The sequence below is a fragment of the Parasteatoda tepidariorum genome, chromosome 5 (genome assembly GCF_982258835.1).
Source record: "Parasteatoda tepidariorum strain Cologne lab strain chromosome 5, Ptep-v5.0, whole genome shotgun sequence".
NCBI classification, from domain to species: Eukaryota; Metazoa; Arthropoda; class Arachnida; order Araneae; family Theridiidae; genus Parasteatoda; species Parasteatoda tepidariorum.
The window spans coordinates 98,990,482-99,009,910 of record NC_141759.1 but is presented as its reverse complement, the minus strand read 5'-3'; the positions used below and the strand labels follow the sequence as shown (position 1 = coordinate 99,009,910).

The following is a 19,429-nucleotide window of genomic DNA, read 5'->3' as shown; positions in this document are numbered from 1 at the left end:
TTATTATAAACTATAAAAAAAATTATCATAAAAAATATTGTCACTCTAAAATAAAAATAGAATATATGATCATTACTAAAGAGTAGCACAATTCTGATATTTTACATATTATAAATGTTTTCCTGTTTTTGAAATCACCAAAAAGAAAAAAAATACAATCTATCTTAATTACTAGAATTTCTCAAAAATTTTTCAAAAGCATTATATAAATGATAATTTAAAAAAAACATTATAAAAATCACAATTATAAGAACATAGCTGCCAACTCAGCTAGATTTTCTTGTAGACTACTGGAATTTGTCTGTTTCTCCCGGCCTACTGGTTTAATAAAAATTCTCCGTTCTTTTTTTTTTTTTACATTTTAGAAAATTCCCTAAAATTGAGTAAGTTTTCTAAAATAAAAAATAAATACTACTAATACATGAAATGTGACTCATTTATATAAATCAGTTTACAACTTTCTTTGTTCTAAAATGTTCAGTTTATTTTTATTCAGAACTCCCTTTTTAAATTAATTAAAAAATTCTTTTGGCTATCTTTGAAGAATTAAATGCCTACTACTATTCAAAATTAGGAGTAAACATAATACATAACATTTCAAGTCTATTTAATGTCAATCATAACTGGAAAACATTGCGTTTTTTCTATTTTAATGACTATAAAAATCCCTAAAATTCCCTGTGTGTGAAATATTTAGTATATTATGCAACAATTATCATGAAATTTATATTTTTTCATAAAATTTTCTGGATTTTTTCCTATGAATGTTGGCAGCTACGCAAGAATAAAATGCGCCATATGAACAATAACTTTATTTGTCACCTTAAAGTAAAAGTAGATTATATAATCAATGGGAAAATCTAATTTAAAGACTAGCAAAATTGTGATATTTTAAAAATGATAAGGGATTGTTTTTTTGAATTATTACACTTAAAGAAACAAACACAGTTTATCTTAATTACCAGCAATACTCAGACATTTTTCTAAGACATTACATAAATGATATTAATTTTAAATTAAAATGAAATGCATCGTAAAAATAGTCACAAAACTTCACACTTAAAATAAGAAAAACTATATAACTAATACTTAAGAATAACATAATTCAAATACTTGATAAATTTAAATGATGTTTTTTTAAATTCATTAGCTTGTTAAAATTGTTTTTCTTTAAAAACCAGCTTATGAGGGAGAGCTTGTTCTTTCCAAATTGTCTAGCATATTTTTCTGTGAATATTGTCTAATAAAATCTTAATAAACATTTACGCTTTTCACCCAAGATTTGTACTGTTCAATCATAGTATAAATGATTTTTTAAAATATTAACTTAAAAAAATAAAATTTAATCCTAATAACCATAACTCTGCTATTTCATTTGAATGTAATACAATAAACTTAAAATGAACTTTATTATTTTTTCATTTTTGTTTTATTATCATGTCAACATCTTTGAATTAAAATCAGAAAATGTTATGCATATTTAGGTATTGAAAATTACAATCCATAGTATTCCTTTTATTTGTTCATTTCTATTACAATTAAAATTCTCAGACTGCCATAAATTAAATAATGATCATCATCAATGGCTCGACAGCCCAGGGTGGGTCTTTGCCTTCTCAAGAAGTTTTTACCAGGCTAATCTTTTTTTTGCTAGTGCTTTCCAATTTCTTAGTTTTTAAGACCAAAAGGTCTTTCTTTAGGCCATCTATCCATCTCAAATTCGGCCCGCCTTTTTTTTGCGTGCAAACTGGTCTGGAATTGAAGACTCTTTTTGTGGTACCGTCTTCGTCCATTCTGATAATGTTGCTTGCCTATTTTATTCTTTGTGTTTTAATAAAGTTAATAATGTCAGGTTCATTACGTGAGTGATAAAGCTTTAGATTTGATCTTCTAAGCCACATACCATTTTTTTTGAATTCCTCCTAAAAAATACTTCTCAAGACCTTTCTCTCAAAGGTACCCAACATAGCCTCATCTGCACAAGATGTGGTTCAGGTTTCATAAGCATACGTTAAAATTGATCCTTATATTATTTAATTAACTCGTTATCACCATACGTGTTTATTAAGTAATATTCGGACAAAAAAGTTCAAATATCAATTTTATATTAGAAAGTAAGAGTATAACAGATTCAAGAATTAAGAATAAGAAAAGCAAATTAGATCTGTTTTACACAACAAAAGGTCGTCAAACAATAAAAATAAATAGTTTTCTAAGAATAATGAAAAACAATTTATAGCAACTATATGCTATTATGCAAAATATCTCCTACAAAAGGCATTTTATGATTTTTTTTAACCATATAAGAAATAAAATAGATAATCAGTTAAACAAAAAATGAATTACTGCTTTTGGCAAGGTCTCTTCTACATAAGTACGCAACTGTGACTCTTGAAATGGAGGAAATCCTAAAACATCAAATTCCTACAGAAATATAAAATAAATTTATTATAAACCAATTGCACAAAAAAATTCATGGTTACAACATGAAATGTAAAATACAGATTGTAATTAACTTAATAGATTTATACATTTTCAGTTATTTTTGTACTATTCCTTAAATTCATAATATAGATAGATCGTGAGAAAGTTAAGGTTTACTTTTTTATAACCAACAAAGATATATAAAGTAAGAAAAACATCAATATTTTACTAATAACAATTATTTTAAAGACAGTATTTGTCAATTGTGATTGACTAAATAGAGTTAAATAAGTAAATTTTATTAGTTTCGTTAGTGATATCTTTTCAATTAATAATAGGAAATAGTTATTAAATTCATTTGAGACAGTAATAATAAATTTTTGAATTCAATACGGGGTTAAAAAATTCAAAATAACAAGAAAAATTTTTTTTATTAGTTAATATAATAAAAAGTTCTCTATAAAAAAAAATCTGGAATCCTTACAAAAGGAGATGTATACAATGAAACTTGTCAATTACCTGTCCTACAAAACTTTTGAATTCTGAAAATTTTTGAGTACATTAACTGGCCATTCAGTCTTATTATACTAATAATTTTTAGCAATTTTAAAGTTTTATTTTTTAACTTTTCAGCACAATAAAAAAGCAATCAAGGCTTTTTAAAGATATTTTTTTTTGATTTTTAAGAAAATTCGGATCAATCACATGACGTTTTAGTTATAAAAATTTGAAAAACTAGATTGAATTTGTAAATATTTAATTAATAATAAAGGATGCAGCTAAGATAGTCAACTGTAAGCAGGGTTGGGTTTTTGCCGTCAAAAACTGGTTTTTAACATGACAGTGGTAAAAACAGTGTTTTTACTGGTAAAAACCGTCAAAAACCTACTGTTTTCTTTCATTTATGGCATATAGTGGACAATATATTATTTTCACATAATTGCCTTAATAAATGAATGTTGTAAATGATTGCTATTGATTTTGCAACCAAATACATGTATTCTTATAGAAGGATAGACTTTCATATAGAAATATTGTTATATACTTATTGAAAAGAGTGATACTTTTATCATTATAGCTTGATTTGCAAAGGATTCAAAATTTTGTACTTCTTAATTGTTAGAAATAAACAAACAAACAAAAAAGCTTGGAACTATTAATGAATTCAAGAACTAAAAAGAAGAATTTAAAATTTGGCATTTCTTAAATATTAGAAATAGGCCAAACAAAACTTTTAAAACTTGTAATTACTAACAAACTCTAAGTCAAGAATGACTTGACATTGTTCAGTAGTGTAATATGCCAAACAAAATTATGCTTGGAAATGTTGAAAATTTTGTTTAGTCTCTAATATTTTACTTCAAATAGTATGTTTTGATATAATCATGTTGGGAAAATGCAAGAATCTGCTCTTAAATATCTTTTAACAACTTTTTTTCTAATTTTATTGTCCAATAATGAATTAATTTTTAATTATAAGCAGTTAAACTCAAATAAAAATACAGTTTTACCCAAACTTTGGGTTTTTGACAGAGGGTTTTTTGACATGATGGTAAAAACTGTCATGTGTCAAAAACTTGCCAACCCTGACTGAAAGGTTTAGAAAAAAGATTGATGGAACTTCCACTAAATGAGAAATTTCGTTTCTTAAGTTTCCACAGTTTAATGAAATCTGTGCAAACAAGAGAAATTGTTATTTAATTTTATGTATTTATTCTACAGCAAAGAATTTTGAAAAAGAATGTAACAGCACTAGTATTTCTAAAAAATATTTTTTAATAGTATTACGTCAATTTTTATAAGAAAAAAATTTACTTCTTTGACACCCAGATTTTAAGTTACACTCGAGGACATTTTCCTGGAAGAATGGCAAGTAGAGCAATTATAAAATTAAATTATTTAAGTCATTTGAATTGGAAATCAGGGCCAATCAAAGAAGGAACGAAGCAATTAAAAAAATTTATTTAAATTATTAAATTAAAGAATAAATTTTTAAATTTAAGGTCTTTTTTATGGCAGTGGGAACCTAGTTTTTTTTTAATTTAGATGGAAAATGACAAAAAACCTTTAAATCAAGGAATTTTGAGAAAAGCACATTTTTCAAGACAGCTCCTTTTACTGTTTCAATTAAGTAAAAATAAAATCACTTTTATGTTAATTGATGAAGCTACTTTTAAAAAATACTTGATGCTGCAATATTGAAAATAGAGCCATGGGGACTCAGGGGATAGAGCGTTCTTCTTACAATGAGGTGAACCGGGTTCAATTCCCAGAGATGGCTGGTCGATACCAATTCCGCACCCGCTCACACCGACCACAGTGCTAACATAAAATATCCTCAATGGTAGACGGTTCATGGGTTAGAGTTAACTGTGGGAGGTTTTCGTTGTTTTCCTCTCCATGTAACGCAAATGTGGATTAGTTCCAGCAAAAAGTCCTCCACAAAGGCTCATTTCTTTCAATACTTAATCCATGAGTTCCATTGTCTTCTGGATTAGGTTAAAAAATACAAAGATACAGAGTTGAACATTAGTAGTCGATTAGGTCGACTGTTCAACGACAGTAATAAAATAAAATACCAAAAATAGAATTATCTTTTTTAGGTTTTCATAAAGAAGTTTTGAATTGAAAAAAAAAAGGAGTAACAGGACAAAATGTTTTTACGAGAAAAATCATGATAATTACTACTTCGGTGTTTCATAAATATATAATAAAACTGAACTGGAATAAAAATAACAATTTCATGTATGAACTAGAAAAAAAAGTGAAAAATTAAGATTTCTTACATCTGTGAGATCTGGAGTTAGAGGAATATTGAATCCTGGGTAATCTATTAGTTTATCGTGATCATACTGTACTAAAAGGCAAAGAAATTAAATGTTAAAATATGTACATTGATTTAATATAAAATCACATATGTATATGCTACATAATAATGAATGAAAAAGAACTTGGAAACTGCAAAATACTTTGGCCTTCATTGGTTGGCCAATATTCATGAATCTCGGCTCTATAATTATTCAAAGGGCCGTTATTCTTCCGATATTGTTCCTCGTAGAATTTTCCGATTCAGCCGATATTTTACAGCCACTTTACAACCAATATCGGTTCTATATAGAATTGTCAGATTCATCTGATATTTTATATCCATAATTTAGCCAATATAGGTTCTATATTAACCAATGTAGGCCGTATATAGGCCATTCTAGGACCAATATTACAAAATCTAGACATCCCAATATTGGTCCCTTTGTACCTGTTCTTATAGGACCTATATAAAGGTCAACTAGGGTCAAGGTAAAATTGTTGGTATGGCAGAGAATAATTATGTGTAGTAAATAACATATATTTCATAATTAACAAAAATATCAAGGTGATTAATAAGCCTAGAGTGTGATTACTATGAAAGATCATTTGCAGGCAATATGAAAAATTAAAGTTTACAATTCTTTAATAGACATAATACATGTTGATTTACATAATAGACAGTGAATAATTTTAATAAATCAATACCTGCACTTTCGCTATTTTTTTCTTTTTTGCATTTCTCGTCAGGTTGAGCTAATAATATAAAATAAAAAATAAACGAAATATTTTATTCAAATTGAAAACATAATCAGTTAACAGAGTCAAAGAAAGAAATAATAATAAAATCAAAACTGTTAATAACTAAAAAAAAAAAAAAAAAAAAAAAAAAAACTAATTGGATTTATTTCAACTCATTCTTGATTATTTTAACTGTGCCTATATCATAATAATGCAGAAATTTATTTTAAATATTATACCTCAAAAATATTAGCAATCAATTCTAATAATGATAAATGTCAAAAAATGCAATAATAGAGAAAATTTATCAATGACATGCACTTGAAAGACACATTCAAAAATGAAGTACCTGAAAAAAAATTTAAAAACTTTTTTGTTAAATTTATATAAACATTAACATCAAGTTCTCACACTAAATTATTAATATATATATATATATATATATATATATATATATATATATATATATATATATATATATATATATATATAGCACAATAAATAAATACAAAAAAAGATAAAGAGAAAAATGAAGAAAATTAATAAGTTTCATTTACATAAGCTCATAAGTTGCAAGTATGTAATATGTTTTAAACTCATAAGATAAGTTCAAAATATAGAGAAAACATGAAAAAAATTACAGAATAATGAAAACAGAAGAAGAAAATTATTAAAATAAAATAACAAAAAAAAATTTAATAAGAAAAAATGAATAAAAATTGGTTGAAAAAAAAAGATATAATCTCTTCATCAGCCCACTTGATTATATCCACAGAAAGGAGTGCTTTCTAATATTGCATCAATATAGCTAAAGCAAAACATATCAATACAATACTGTGAGGGGCAGTCAAAAAAAAATAAGAAACAGAATAGAACATATTAAGTAATAAATAACACATAAAAAGCAGAAAATAAAATGTAAAGAAAAACAGAACAAAACACAAAACAAAATTTATAAGGCACGTACTGAATTCAAATGAACTTACGTGTATGGGAAAATGTTCAAGGATGACTTAAAATATTTTCGTACTAAGATTGCCAGATTACAAAATATGAAAATAGAAGCGCAAATTAAGGTAAAATCGTAAAGAGGTGGATATTGTTTTATAGCGCATTCTTACTGCACATTTTCATTTACACCACCAAGTATATTCTGCAAAAATCTTTCTCCCAAATATTGCAATACAATTTTCCTCTAGTTTTGTAAAAAAAAAATTTAAAAAAACTAGATATGCAAAAAAATGCAACAGAGCAAAAAGTTAATACATACCAATACCTTCAGAGTCATACAATGCAATACCAGAACTTTCGATAGCAGCTTCGGCACGCCAGCCAGGGGGATAGTCTAAAATTCTCATCCGATAAATATACAACGGAATTTGATCCCTTCCTAGATCAAGAGCTTTCCTCAACTCCTCACTGGCAATAACAATTTTAAAAGGAAAATATTACAAAACAGATACAACATTGTTGTAAAAATAAAAACTATGACAAAAGTATATAAATATTCTGTGAAGCCGGGATAACGTGTTTGGCAGGGAGCTGGACTTTGGTTCGTAAGAATGGGAGTTCGAATCCAGTCGGATGAAGACTCCCCTGTCTGGTGCACGTTAAATCTGTCAGGTCAAGAAGTCCTCCATGTTCCCATAACAAACAATACCTCTGGAAGTACTGAATTGGGGATTGATCTTTCTCTGGTTCACAGGGTGCCTAGCCAAATTATTCAACAAAAAATGAGCACCATTTAAGCACTAAAAAAATATTTTTAAACACTTAAGAAAAATATCATAATTAGGCAAGGTAGGAAAATTTTCGACAATCAACGGTTTTATCTTGTTTTAACTGTCATGTAAAAAAAAAAAAAAAAAACCTTTTGACATTGTTTCTGACAATTGTCAAAAATCATGAGATTTTGAATTGTATAAAATGAATGGCGTTTTCATACGCTACGGTTTGACTATACGCCTGAATAGATTGGGGTTTACGCCTGAATAGATTGGGGTTGAATTAATAATGAAAATGTTGCACAGAACAATGTGAACTGTGTCTTTTTGTATAATTCGAAGCGAAAATCAACATAGTAAAGGAAAAATGAAGCACTTTTTAAAAACTCCCAGTGAAAAAAGCACCTTTAAGGGCTTTTAAAAAACGCTACGCACCCTGGGTTCAGGTCAAAATTATAATCAGTGGATGAATAAATGGATGTATGAATGGGTCTGCCCTATAAGTGGGTGTGACGAATGAATGTGGCAGAAGTAGAATACTTTGCCACAGATGGCACCACTGGAGAACAAGAACAATTGCACCCCTTACCTTAATGGCTTACGACAACATAAATAATTTGTGTAAAATTGAAGTAAAATCGTATTTAAAAGCAAGAACATTTTTTAAACCAAAAACAGAACAAACAATTAAAGCCTAATATATAAACTAATAAAAAAATAGCAATAAAAAATTGAATTATGTGAAAGATAAACATCAATAAGATTGCAAAACTTAATTGATTGATAGTAATTTAAAAAGAAAAAAACTTTTTTTATCAACAATAACAAAACCATCCTAAAAAGAAACTAACAAATATATTAAGAATTCATATTTAATTAAAATTAATCCAAATTTATTACATTAAGTCAAATAGAATAACAAAAAAATAATGCTCTTTATCAACAGACAAGTAAAACAGTAAATACATAAATAAACGATAACAGTACCAATTCTATTTTGATAGTATGAACCACAAAAAATGTGTTAGCTTAATTTAATAATGTACATAAAATGGGGAACAAATAATATGAAATAAACAAATAATTGAAATTATTTTAGCTTTATTTATTAAGTCAGTATAGTCTCTCAGCTTTGTACATGATTTCCTCGTGTTGTTCAGTGATGATTTATGCATTATTTTCGTTTCTTATTCACCCTGTACAAGAATTAGCTAGTAACTATAAAAGAAAAAACAACGAAATATGCAAAAAAAATTCATCTATCATCAATATTTTAGACCTGGTCAACGCAGTTCAAACATATATACTAATACAGGGCGAGTAGTCTCATCAATAAATAATCACATTTAAAGTACTTTTTAAGTACCATATACATTAATGAAATGCAAAATAATTTTCGAAGACTGTACATGATCATAATAAAATAACTAGTTTCTGACAAAGAACTCTGCTCTTGATTATATTATCCACCATAAAAAGATCGAGAGATGTTTTGGTTCGATTTAAGAGGGTGGTAAATGAAGCCTGAAATTGAGAATATCTTGCAAAACGCAGCAGAGTTGCGCATGAGAGTATCATACATGCATTGCCGGATTACCCTATAGGCACACTAGGCACGCGCCTAGGGCCTATAAAATTCAGGGGCCTACGAAAAACTTGGGAGAAAAAAATTTGTTGACAAAAATAATTTAGCTTTAAAAACAACAAGTGTATTTTGCACAAAATTATGAAGATACAAATAAAATAATAATATTTTTCGGTAATAAATTATTTTGCAGAATCTTATGATCTAATATATTACTTTTTTGCGATTTTTGGATTCAACGAAATCTTGTATTATGCTGTCGAATTCCAACAATCTTCATTCATTGTTGAACGCAAATAATTTTTTATCAATTTTAATCTGGAGAAAGATCTTTCTCCTTCTGCATTTGATCCAAGAATCGACAAATATATTCTTAATGCAATGTGAACGTTAGGAAAAGTATTCACAAGTTTATCTTTAATTTGAGCCTTCAACATTTCTTGTGCAGATTTATGTTCATATAAATTTGAAAATAGTAAAAATTCATCTACAAAGTTTTTCTCTAAATCGGATGAGTAAATTTTCACCAAATTTTGCGCTTTTAGTTTAATTTCAGATTCTGACAAATTTTTGTGTAATTTCCTTGTAATTCGGGTTCAATAAAACATCGATTAATGACACATCTTAATGATTTTTGGTCGATCCAGAAAACTGGGAAATTCAGACAACCGGGATAGCGATGGTCCCGAGCATCCCAGATAATTGGTTCTCTACTGTATAAATATTTCTTGTAATTAATCTCATTATCAATTTCACTGTTTTCTTTGCTGGTTTGTTGTTGTATTGTTGACGTGAAGTGTTTACATAGTTATCGATCGAACTAATCATAATGGTATTATCGATATCAACTGCAATATCGGCAGTATGCCGGTATTGCAGATAAAGTTCAATAAACAAATTCGTAAATTAAAATCCATATTAATAAAAATGTTAAAAAAAATATGCAAGAAAATTTTAGCATATATTTTGAAAAGAGGGGAGGAGTGGGAGAAGGAGGGCCCAAAAATGGCTATGCCTAAGGCCTACGAAAGGTATAATACGGCTCTGCATACAGGGCATTATCAAATGTTAAGGATCAACAGTACACCGAAATGGATTTGGGAATGAATTGCGAGAACGTTGAAAAGGAACGATGTGAAAAGCATGCTTTTTCAGAATCCGTGGCAAAAATCAATGTGGTAAAGAAGAAAAAAAATCATTTTTGAAAAGGGAAAATTAAGGACTTTTTAAAACAGCCAATAAAAAAAGCACCTTTAAGGGCTTTTAAAAAACAAAAATCAAAAATCAGCACCTTTAAGCACTTTTTAAAAACCCTGCACACCGTGTGAAGAATATAATTCATAATAAATTCATTTGGTTTCAAACTTGCTCACTGCATGAACAGAAAAAGTTGAGTCAATAAAATACAGAGAGGATTCTCAATTTTACAAAAATTGAATTAACAATTCCCTAAAAAGTGAAAAAACTGTTATTATGAATTTAAAAAAATAAGTTTTACTTAAAAGCTGCATTAATACATACTTAAAATTTGCATAAAAAGGTAAAACTGTATCAATAATGGATAGTGTATAAGTTGCATAAACAATTATCTTTATTACGTTAGCAATTTGTTCCAATATAAGATGACACAGTAATAATAAATTAAAAAAAAGTATGTATTCAAAATAATTACCTTATAACTCCAGGCTTAAATTTAGAATGTTGATTTTCATAAACATGATAGCGTCTGAAAAAAAAAGATACTGTGCAATTCGAAAAATGAACATTATCATGAGTGAGTAAGAAATAAATAAATATTGCAGAAACATTAACGTGTAAAAAATTTCAGTAAAATAAGCTAAACATATTGTACAGAGCACAGGAGTCCGTTTTGATTGGAGATGAATGAAACAGTCCTAAAAACTCCAAAAATGTTATAAGTAGAAGTTTCCAGAAACTGTAGAAATTATGATTTTACTGGTAAAAATTATGAAATAAGTTAATGCGCATATAATTTATTTGTTAAAAATTAGCAGAGCTCAGTTGTACTGTAAACTCCTTGCCTTTCTTTTGCTTTTGTAAGTCAGAAACAAAAATTTTAAAATAAAAAAAAATTTAAAAGACAAACAAAAATTAATAAAACAATTAAAAGAACAACAAAATTTCATAACTCTCAATAGTTAGGAAATAAATAAAGTTATTTTAAACAAAATGTAACAGAAATTCTCAAAAATTGCTATCTTGATTAAAATTATAGTAATTATAGATACATTGCAATAAATGACACTTCCTGAGACATAAATATTAATGATGCATCCAAATGTGCAATAGTATGAAAGACCATTCAAATAATATAATATCTAAAATGTCAAGTAGTAATTACTATGGTTTAGCTTACTTATTTGACACAAAAGTTGATTGTTTTTTTCTTCTAGCAATAGCAATTTTTCTCCTATCCCACGGAAGTGGGCATTCATTGATGAGATGATCTCCTTCACAATTAAAACAAACCTTTGTACTTGCTTTACATTCTTTGCTAAAAATAAAATAAAAACTTTTAAAACAAATTTTATGTGCACATAATTCCAAATTCTGTCTTCTTACGGATTAAAACAATTCATTAAATGCTAATTACTAGCAAAAAATACAAAATTTATGAATTTTGCAGCATACCTGCCAACATTGGAGAAATAAAATAACAGAGATTTTACTAGCGAAATTTTTTAGTTTACGAGTAAAGTTTTAATAATTTTTTAGTCTATGAGTAAAGCTAAAAGTTTTGACATAATGCATAATCATGTAAGTCAAAAAGAGAAATTTAAAATTGGAAACAATATAAGCACTCACATTTAGTGAAGAAAAAAATTTCTATATAAATCTTAACCAAAAGAAGATTTTTTAAAGCCATTATTAATAATTACTTAAACTATTAACACTCAACATACTGCAGTACTGGCAATAGCACCATCAGTTGAGGAATAAGAAAATTACTTTTGCTATCAGCGGATATTTTATCGGCAATTTTTTTGTTTTTAAATTTCTTTAACAAACATGGAGAAATTTGAGAATATACGGGTAAACAGGAGATAGTCCTAAAACACAGGAGTCTTTGTTAAAAAACAGGAGACTTGGCAGGTATGTAATAGTGCCCTTAATTGTATTTAAGGCATACAGCAAATGCATTGTATTTACAGCATTTTATAAAAATTAATCCTTTTCAAATTTTGCACTTAAGAGTTTCAAATAAACTAACAAATCAGTTATTGCAAAAGCATGACAATGAGCATACAACAAATGAGTTGAGATTCCTTGCTTCAGCATGAGAATTAGTACTTAAATCCTTTTACAAAACATTTACTTCAAAATAACATTCTATAGGTTATAAAATTTTTTAATCCAGTAGTTAAATTACTTATTACCTTTTGACATCAGTTTCACTTTCTTGGGAAAACTCAGAATTTTGCAAAACTTCATTAAAACTCTGATCATACCTACATTTAATATAAAAAATAGTTTTAATACATAGTAAATATAGCTCCAAAAAAAATTCATAAATGGTATATATGTACATTTTATTAAACAAATTTAAATACTTTCAGGGAGCATAGCCCCTGATTTGGCTGATCTAATCAGGCAGCATCAGGGAGCGTAGTCAAACAAAAAATAAGCATTCCTTAAGTACTTTTTAAGCCCCATATACATTACAAAATGCAAAATAATTTTCCAAAACTTTACATGATCATGATAAAAAAGAACTAGTTTCTGACAAAGAACTCCTTTCTCGATTATATTAGCCACCATAAAAAAATCTAAAGATTTTTTTGGTTTGATAACATAGGGTTCAAAATGAAGCCTGAAATTGAGAATAACTTGCAAAATGCAGTAGTGTTGCATATGAGAGAATCTCACCGAACCCATCTCCGAAGACGCACATGCTGACTCGCAACTATTTTTTCAAACACGTAAAATGATTGGTGCTTGCATACTCTGCCGACCGACGGTATGCTGAAATGGATTGTGGTAAAATGAATTGTGAAAACGTTAAATAGAACAATGTGAAAAGCACACTTTTGCATACTACGAGGCGAAAATTGACATGGTTAAAAATAAATAAATCTCTGTAATATTAAATCTTTAAGCACTTTTTTAAAATGCTACAACCATGATTTTAAGTATTTCTGTATTGAATTTCTCATAGAGGCAATGTATCAAATTGTAATAGCTCTTGTCTATAATGTTTTAACATTTTGTTTGTGCTGAAGCCAGTTCAAAAGATTTATACTTTGTACTTTTTTGTATTTGAATATGTTGATATTCAAATACAAACATATTGTGGGGGAATTAATTATCGACTATGTCAACCTTCATCTATCAAAAGGTACCTCATGATAGAATCAAGTTAACATGTCTTATATACTAGTGAATTGGTATTTATTATTTATAGTGGTAGTTACACCACATTACTCCCGTTCCAGAATTTTATCTGTGATAGAATTCGATGAATTACCACTAGTTGATTAATGCTGTTTATTTATTAACATCAATTTTTGCTCATTATATATTTTTATTTTTTATTTTTTTCTTCCAAGAATTTCGCTCGTTATTTTTTTTTTTTATAGCTTTTCGCTATTTTTTCCCATCATTTTTTTTATAGCTTTTCGCTATTATTATTTTTTTTCTAACATTTCGCTCATTATTATTTATTAACCGGGAGACTTTATTTACTTCACCGGATTCCTTTTTTTTTTTTTTTGAGCAGTATATTTTTTTAAGCAAATCAACTGTTTAATGTGGATTCATCCATCAATATTGACAATTTCTTATCACGTCCGTAGGTCACCAATGTGGGGATTTAATTATCGACTATGTCAACCTTCATCTATCAAAAGGTACCTCATGATAGAATCAAGTTAACATGTCTTATATACTAGTGAATTGGTATTTATTATTTATAGTGGTAGTTACACCACAATATTACAAAATGACTCAAATAATTTTATTTTATTATTAAATATAAATCAATATTATTGTGTAATTAAAATTCTATTTTATTGCTTCAAAATAATATACCAAAGAAATGTTGTAGTTAAATAGTATATTCAGTTTTGAAAGTTCTAATATTAAATGTGCAGTCTCGTCAAAAGTTTTATTCCAAATCCTGATAATTATTTCATAATGAACCAAATAAATTTTTAATGGTGTTATATTAACGGATCACCAATAATTTTGAACCCTGCATTTATAAATTATTTGATAATTACAGGAATGTTTGTGAGCCCAAGTCGAAATTCCGGAAGAGTTCTTGAGTTAAAAAGACAAAACAAAAAAACAGTTTAAATTGAAAAATTAGAAAGAAATTTAAACAAGTTTTTTTTTACTTCCTTTTTCTCAATATTTCTTAGTTTACTTAAAATATATTTAAAATTTTACACATACCTATAACATTTACACATACCTATGATGAACTGGAGAAGTAATTAAAATTTACAAATATGTCTTTCTTTCTTGAGTTTATGATTATAATAACTATTTAAAGATAAAAAATGAATATTAATCATGAATAGAAACTTATAAAGTATCTCTCTGGCTCTCCCTTACAAACAAATAAAATAAACTGTGTTTTTAAGTTCCACCTTTGAAAATTTGATTTCTGGAAACTTCTGTGATCACTGATTTTTTTTAAACGTCTGGACCTTCAATTTCCGGATCGATGTGAGCGAAAAATCTGGAAATCCGGATTTTTTCCGGAGCACACTCAGCTCCGTAATTAATAATTTATAAATTATTTGATAATTATTTCTGCAAATTTAGCTTTAAAAATACCAAACATTATTGAAAAAAATTTGCCGTAATCTTAAAAGAAAATGTTGTTTATACCATTAAAAATCTCATTGCAGAACATTCGATACAATTCTACTCTAAAGACTTTAATTAAACAGTGAAAGTGAAAGTCAGTGAAAAATGTAGTAATTAACAAACATCAGAGAGAAAAGTTTAATTACTTGATTCTAGTCTTACCTAGGAACAGATGAGCTTTCTTTGGGTACTTCACAGGAATTGTCCAGTGAAAATATCTCCCCCTTTAAGAAACAAATAAAAAATTGCTTTCATGTTTAAAAAAATCAGAGCAAAACTACAATTCAGTGAAAGTCATTAGTTCCATTCATAAATATAAAGTAAGTAACAATGTTTATCTTAATTGAACTCTAAAACGATTTGAATGCCAAATCGATGGTTATCATAAATGTAATTTTATGTTGAGTTGTAAAGTAATAAAAGTACAGTTTATGTGTTTGTATGACAGTAATATGTTTAAATAGAAACATTATTTTGATTTATCACATAACAAAGAATAATCCAAAAAGGAACAAAAAACTTAGATACATTAAAAGACAAAAGTTAATATTAACAAATAAAAGAAAAAGTACTTAATGTTTCCCTAGAAAAACATATCGTATTACTAATACATTTATCGCTTAATTACAGTATATGCTGATCACTTCTTCTTCTTTGTCAGCGCAACAGTCTCTTGCAGTCTTTGACTGCCTCAACAGCTGATAAATGCCAGTGTTCTTATCCATGGCAACTCTCTTCCAATCTTTAAGGTTTTCAGGGACAACAATTTGATAATCTACTTAGACATCTTATATCTTATTTGACAAATATAGATAGGTTATCAACATAAAGAGCAGGGTTTGTATTCATTTTATGATTGAACAATTAAGCCCTGATCCAAGTTAGCAAAAAAGGGATAATGTATTTTACAAAAAAAATTGCATGATTCCTAAGACCATAAGATTCTTAAACCCTTAAACCAAAGTTCTTTTATCCTTATTAAAAAAAAATCGTAATTTTCAAAGAGAAATAATTCAATTTAAAATAATTAATTCTTCAGATTAATTTTTATTACTCTGCAAATCAATTTCAAAATTAGTGTAATTTTCATACTTGAAAATGGTGCCAGTCGTAATAATATTGTATTTAAAAAAAAAAATGTTTAAAAATGATGTGCAAATGGCAGAAAAATGATAAATAAGTTTAAAAACAGCCGTAAAAACAATAGTAATAAAACTAGGTGCGTAGCCAAATTATTCAACAAAAAATAAGCACCTTTTAAACACTCAAAAAATATTTTTAAGCACTTTAAAAAAATATCATAATTAGGCAGGGTTGGAAAGTTTTTTTAAATTGACGGTTTTATCTTGTTTTAGCCGTCATGTCAAATAAATAAATAAATCTTTTGGCATTGTTTTTGACAATTGTCAAAAATCATGAAATTTTGAAACATGTAAAACGAATGGCGTTTTCATACGCTATGAACTGACAATACGCCGAAATAGATTGGGGTTGAATTAATTCTGAACACGTTGAATAGAACAATGTGAACTGTTTCTTTTTGCATAATCCGAAGCAAAAATCAACATAGAAAAGGAAAAACCTCATTTTGAAAAGGGAAAATTAAGCACTTTTTAAAAAAGCACCCTTAAAAGCTTTTAAAAAATGAAAATAAACACCTTTAAGCACTTTTTAAAAACGCTACGCACCCTGTAAAAAGATAAAATAGTGTGCTTTGGTTTAACTATAGAATATTTAAGAAGGTTTTTGAACTTTGTTTTCCTTTTGTAATTAGTTTATGTATTTTACTTTTGCATTTTTATATGGTATTCTCTTTTTCTCTCTTCCTGAGCGTTTTTGCAAAGCCTTAGGGTTACAGAGAGAGAGCAAATTTCAGACATTTGTTGTGCCCTCTCGATAGAAAAGGTTTTGTGTTTTTATGACTTCCGGAACCCTGACGACGTCAGCTTTGGTTGTCATTATTTTCTTCTGTAAAAATGATAGTACCACAACGTAATTTTACAATGAAATCACCACATAAAAAACGGATTAAGTATTAAAATACGAAATTCGCTTGCCACAATAAAGTGATATTTACAGTATCAAAATTAATCACGTAAAAAACATCAACAAGGGATTAAGTACTAAAATATGAAATTCGCTTGCCATAATAAAGTGATATTTACAGTATGAAAATTAATCATGTAAAAAACATCAACAAGGGATTAAGTACTAAAAGATGAAATTCGCTTGCCACGATAAAGTGATATTTACAGTTTCAAAATTAATCATGTAAAAAACATCAACAAGGGATTAAGTACTAAAATATGAAATTCGCTTGCCACGATAAAGTGATATTTACAGTATCAAAATTAATCATGCAAAAAACATCAACAAGGGATTAAGTACTAAAATATGAGATTCGCTTGCCATAATAAAGTGATATTTACAGTATCAAAATTAATCATGTAAAAAACAACAAGGGATTAAATACTAAAATATGAAATTCGCTTGCCATAATAAAGTGATATTTACAGTATCAAAATTAATCATGCAAAAAACATCAGAAAGGGATTAAGTACTAAAATATGAGATTCGCTTGCCATAATAAAGTGATATTTACAGTATCAAAATTAATCATGTAAAAAATATCAGAAAGGGATTAAGTACTAAAATATGAAATTCGCTTGTCATAATAAAGTGATATTTACAGTATCAAAATTAAAAAATTAATCATGAAAAATTGTGGGAAAATGACATATAAACTGCTAAAAAATTATCAATAAACAAGTTGATATTATGATAGAATCATTAGGAATAGAGCACATCAAAAAGTGATATCTAAAATTTCAGATATGCAATCCATAATAAGGTCCTACTAAATAACTGCAGAAGAAAGCTATTAGAAAATGATGGGATAGATTTTTGCTAACTGAGGTGGTCAAACAGGGATTACTCAAATTCAAAATTTATGTGCCATTTTAACATTGTTTTAAAAACAATGAATTCTAAAAAAAAAAAAACCTATTGATAATTGCAAGTTAAAACAGTAGAGGGGAAATCTGGAATCATGATGGAATTGAGCACACCAAAAAGTGACATTTGAAAAATCTGAAATTTGCATACCAAAATAACATTCTGTTAATTAAAAATATTAGAACTTAGCAAAAATTTGTTGAAATAAATGGAAAGGGGAAAGAAAAACAATATGGATTTACAATAGAATCGCTAATAAAAAGCCTGTCAAAAATTCGATAACTCAAAATTTAAATTCTCCTGTCATAGATAATATTTAAAAAATATCAGAGATATAAAACCCATGTGAAAAGGGCTGAAAAACTATCACAGAAGGTCGTGAAATTGTGATGAAATCCTTCTGAATCGAATGCGTTAAAGAGGGAAAAAATTAAAGTAAAAAATCAACAAAATAAAGGGGAAAAAACAGAAAAAAATTTAAGAAACATTCATGCCCAGAGGGGGATTAGAAACTGCAGCCATTGGCTATGCAGTAAGGCAAGCTAATTGCTCAGCCACCTGGTCGGCAAAAATGTATTAAATTTTCCTGAAAAAATTATTTAATATTCATAATAAAAAAGAAACATAATTCTTTTAATATGCACTCTAAAATTGAAATAAATAAATGAATTATACCTCTAAATTCCAATTCTCTGATTGCAATTCAGTAGCATCTGTTGTCTTTAAAAATGAAGACAGTGCTTTGACACTACAACGTCCAGTAATCAAATCTGTAGCTATGTCCTTTAAAATCGGTAGATACTTTCTAGAAACGAACAAAAACTTAAAATATTTGTTACATATTCATTATTGAATTTCTATTAAAAGAATATTTATCTTAAATAAAATTTATAATTAATTAGTTGATCATAATTTAGAATGATAATAACAGTAATAATCCATCCGACATGATTATGGAACTTCATGGGGATAAAGCAATCCCCTTGCAATGAGATGAACCGGGTTCGAAGTTATCGTTGTTTTCCTCTCCATGTAACACAAATGCGAGTTAATTTCATTAAAAAGGCAAATTTATCCTAATACTTGATCTAGGAATTCGCGTTTTCTGGATTGGGTTCAAAATTACAAGGCTACAGAGTTGAGCATTAGTAGTCATAAACCCAAAACCGGTTATAAAATAATTTTTATCTCGTTTTAATTTTTTTGTCACCTTAATTCTTTATATATTATTTCTGAAAAGCAGAAATAACAATTTAATGAGCAACTCATCACAACTGTAAATCTACTACAGACCTTAAAAACTCTGTTCCTAAAATTGGTCCTATAAAATTAAAAATTAGATTTCTAAGCAAATTACAGT

The 19,429-nt window shown here is 27.6% G+C and overlaps 1 protein-coding gene across 1 annotated transcript in view; it reads right to left on the bottom strand.

Moving 5' to 3' along the window:
• The window catches only part of LOC107439937 (uncharacterized), a 33,653-nt gene that overhangs the window by 6,548 nt on the left and 7,676 nt on the right, over positions 1-19,429 (bottom strand). Inside the window, exons 3-11 of the mRNA XM_087164611.1 lie at positions 18,745-18,874; positions 15,277-15,338; positions 12,678-12,749; positions 11,657-11,794; positions 10,952-11,005; positions 7,241-7,389; positions 5,938-5,985; positions 5,211-5,281; positions 2,347-2,424 (exon numbers count right to left, since the gene is read on the bottom strand). Of these exons, the coding sequence (XP_087020737.1) occupies positions 2,347-2,424; positions 5,211-5,281; positions 5,938-5,985; positions 7,241-7,389; positions 10,952-11,005; positions 11,657-11,794; positions 12,678-12,749; positions 15,277-15,338; positions 18,745-18,874 (802 nt within the window). The remainder of the gene's footprint in view (positions 1-2,346; positions 2,425-5,210; positions 5,282-5,937; positions 5,986-7,240; positions 7,390-10,951; positions 11,006-11,656; positions 11,795-12,677; positions 12,750-15,276; positions 15,339-18,744; positions 18,875-19,429) is intronic.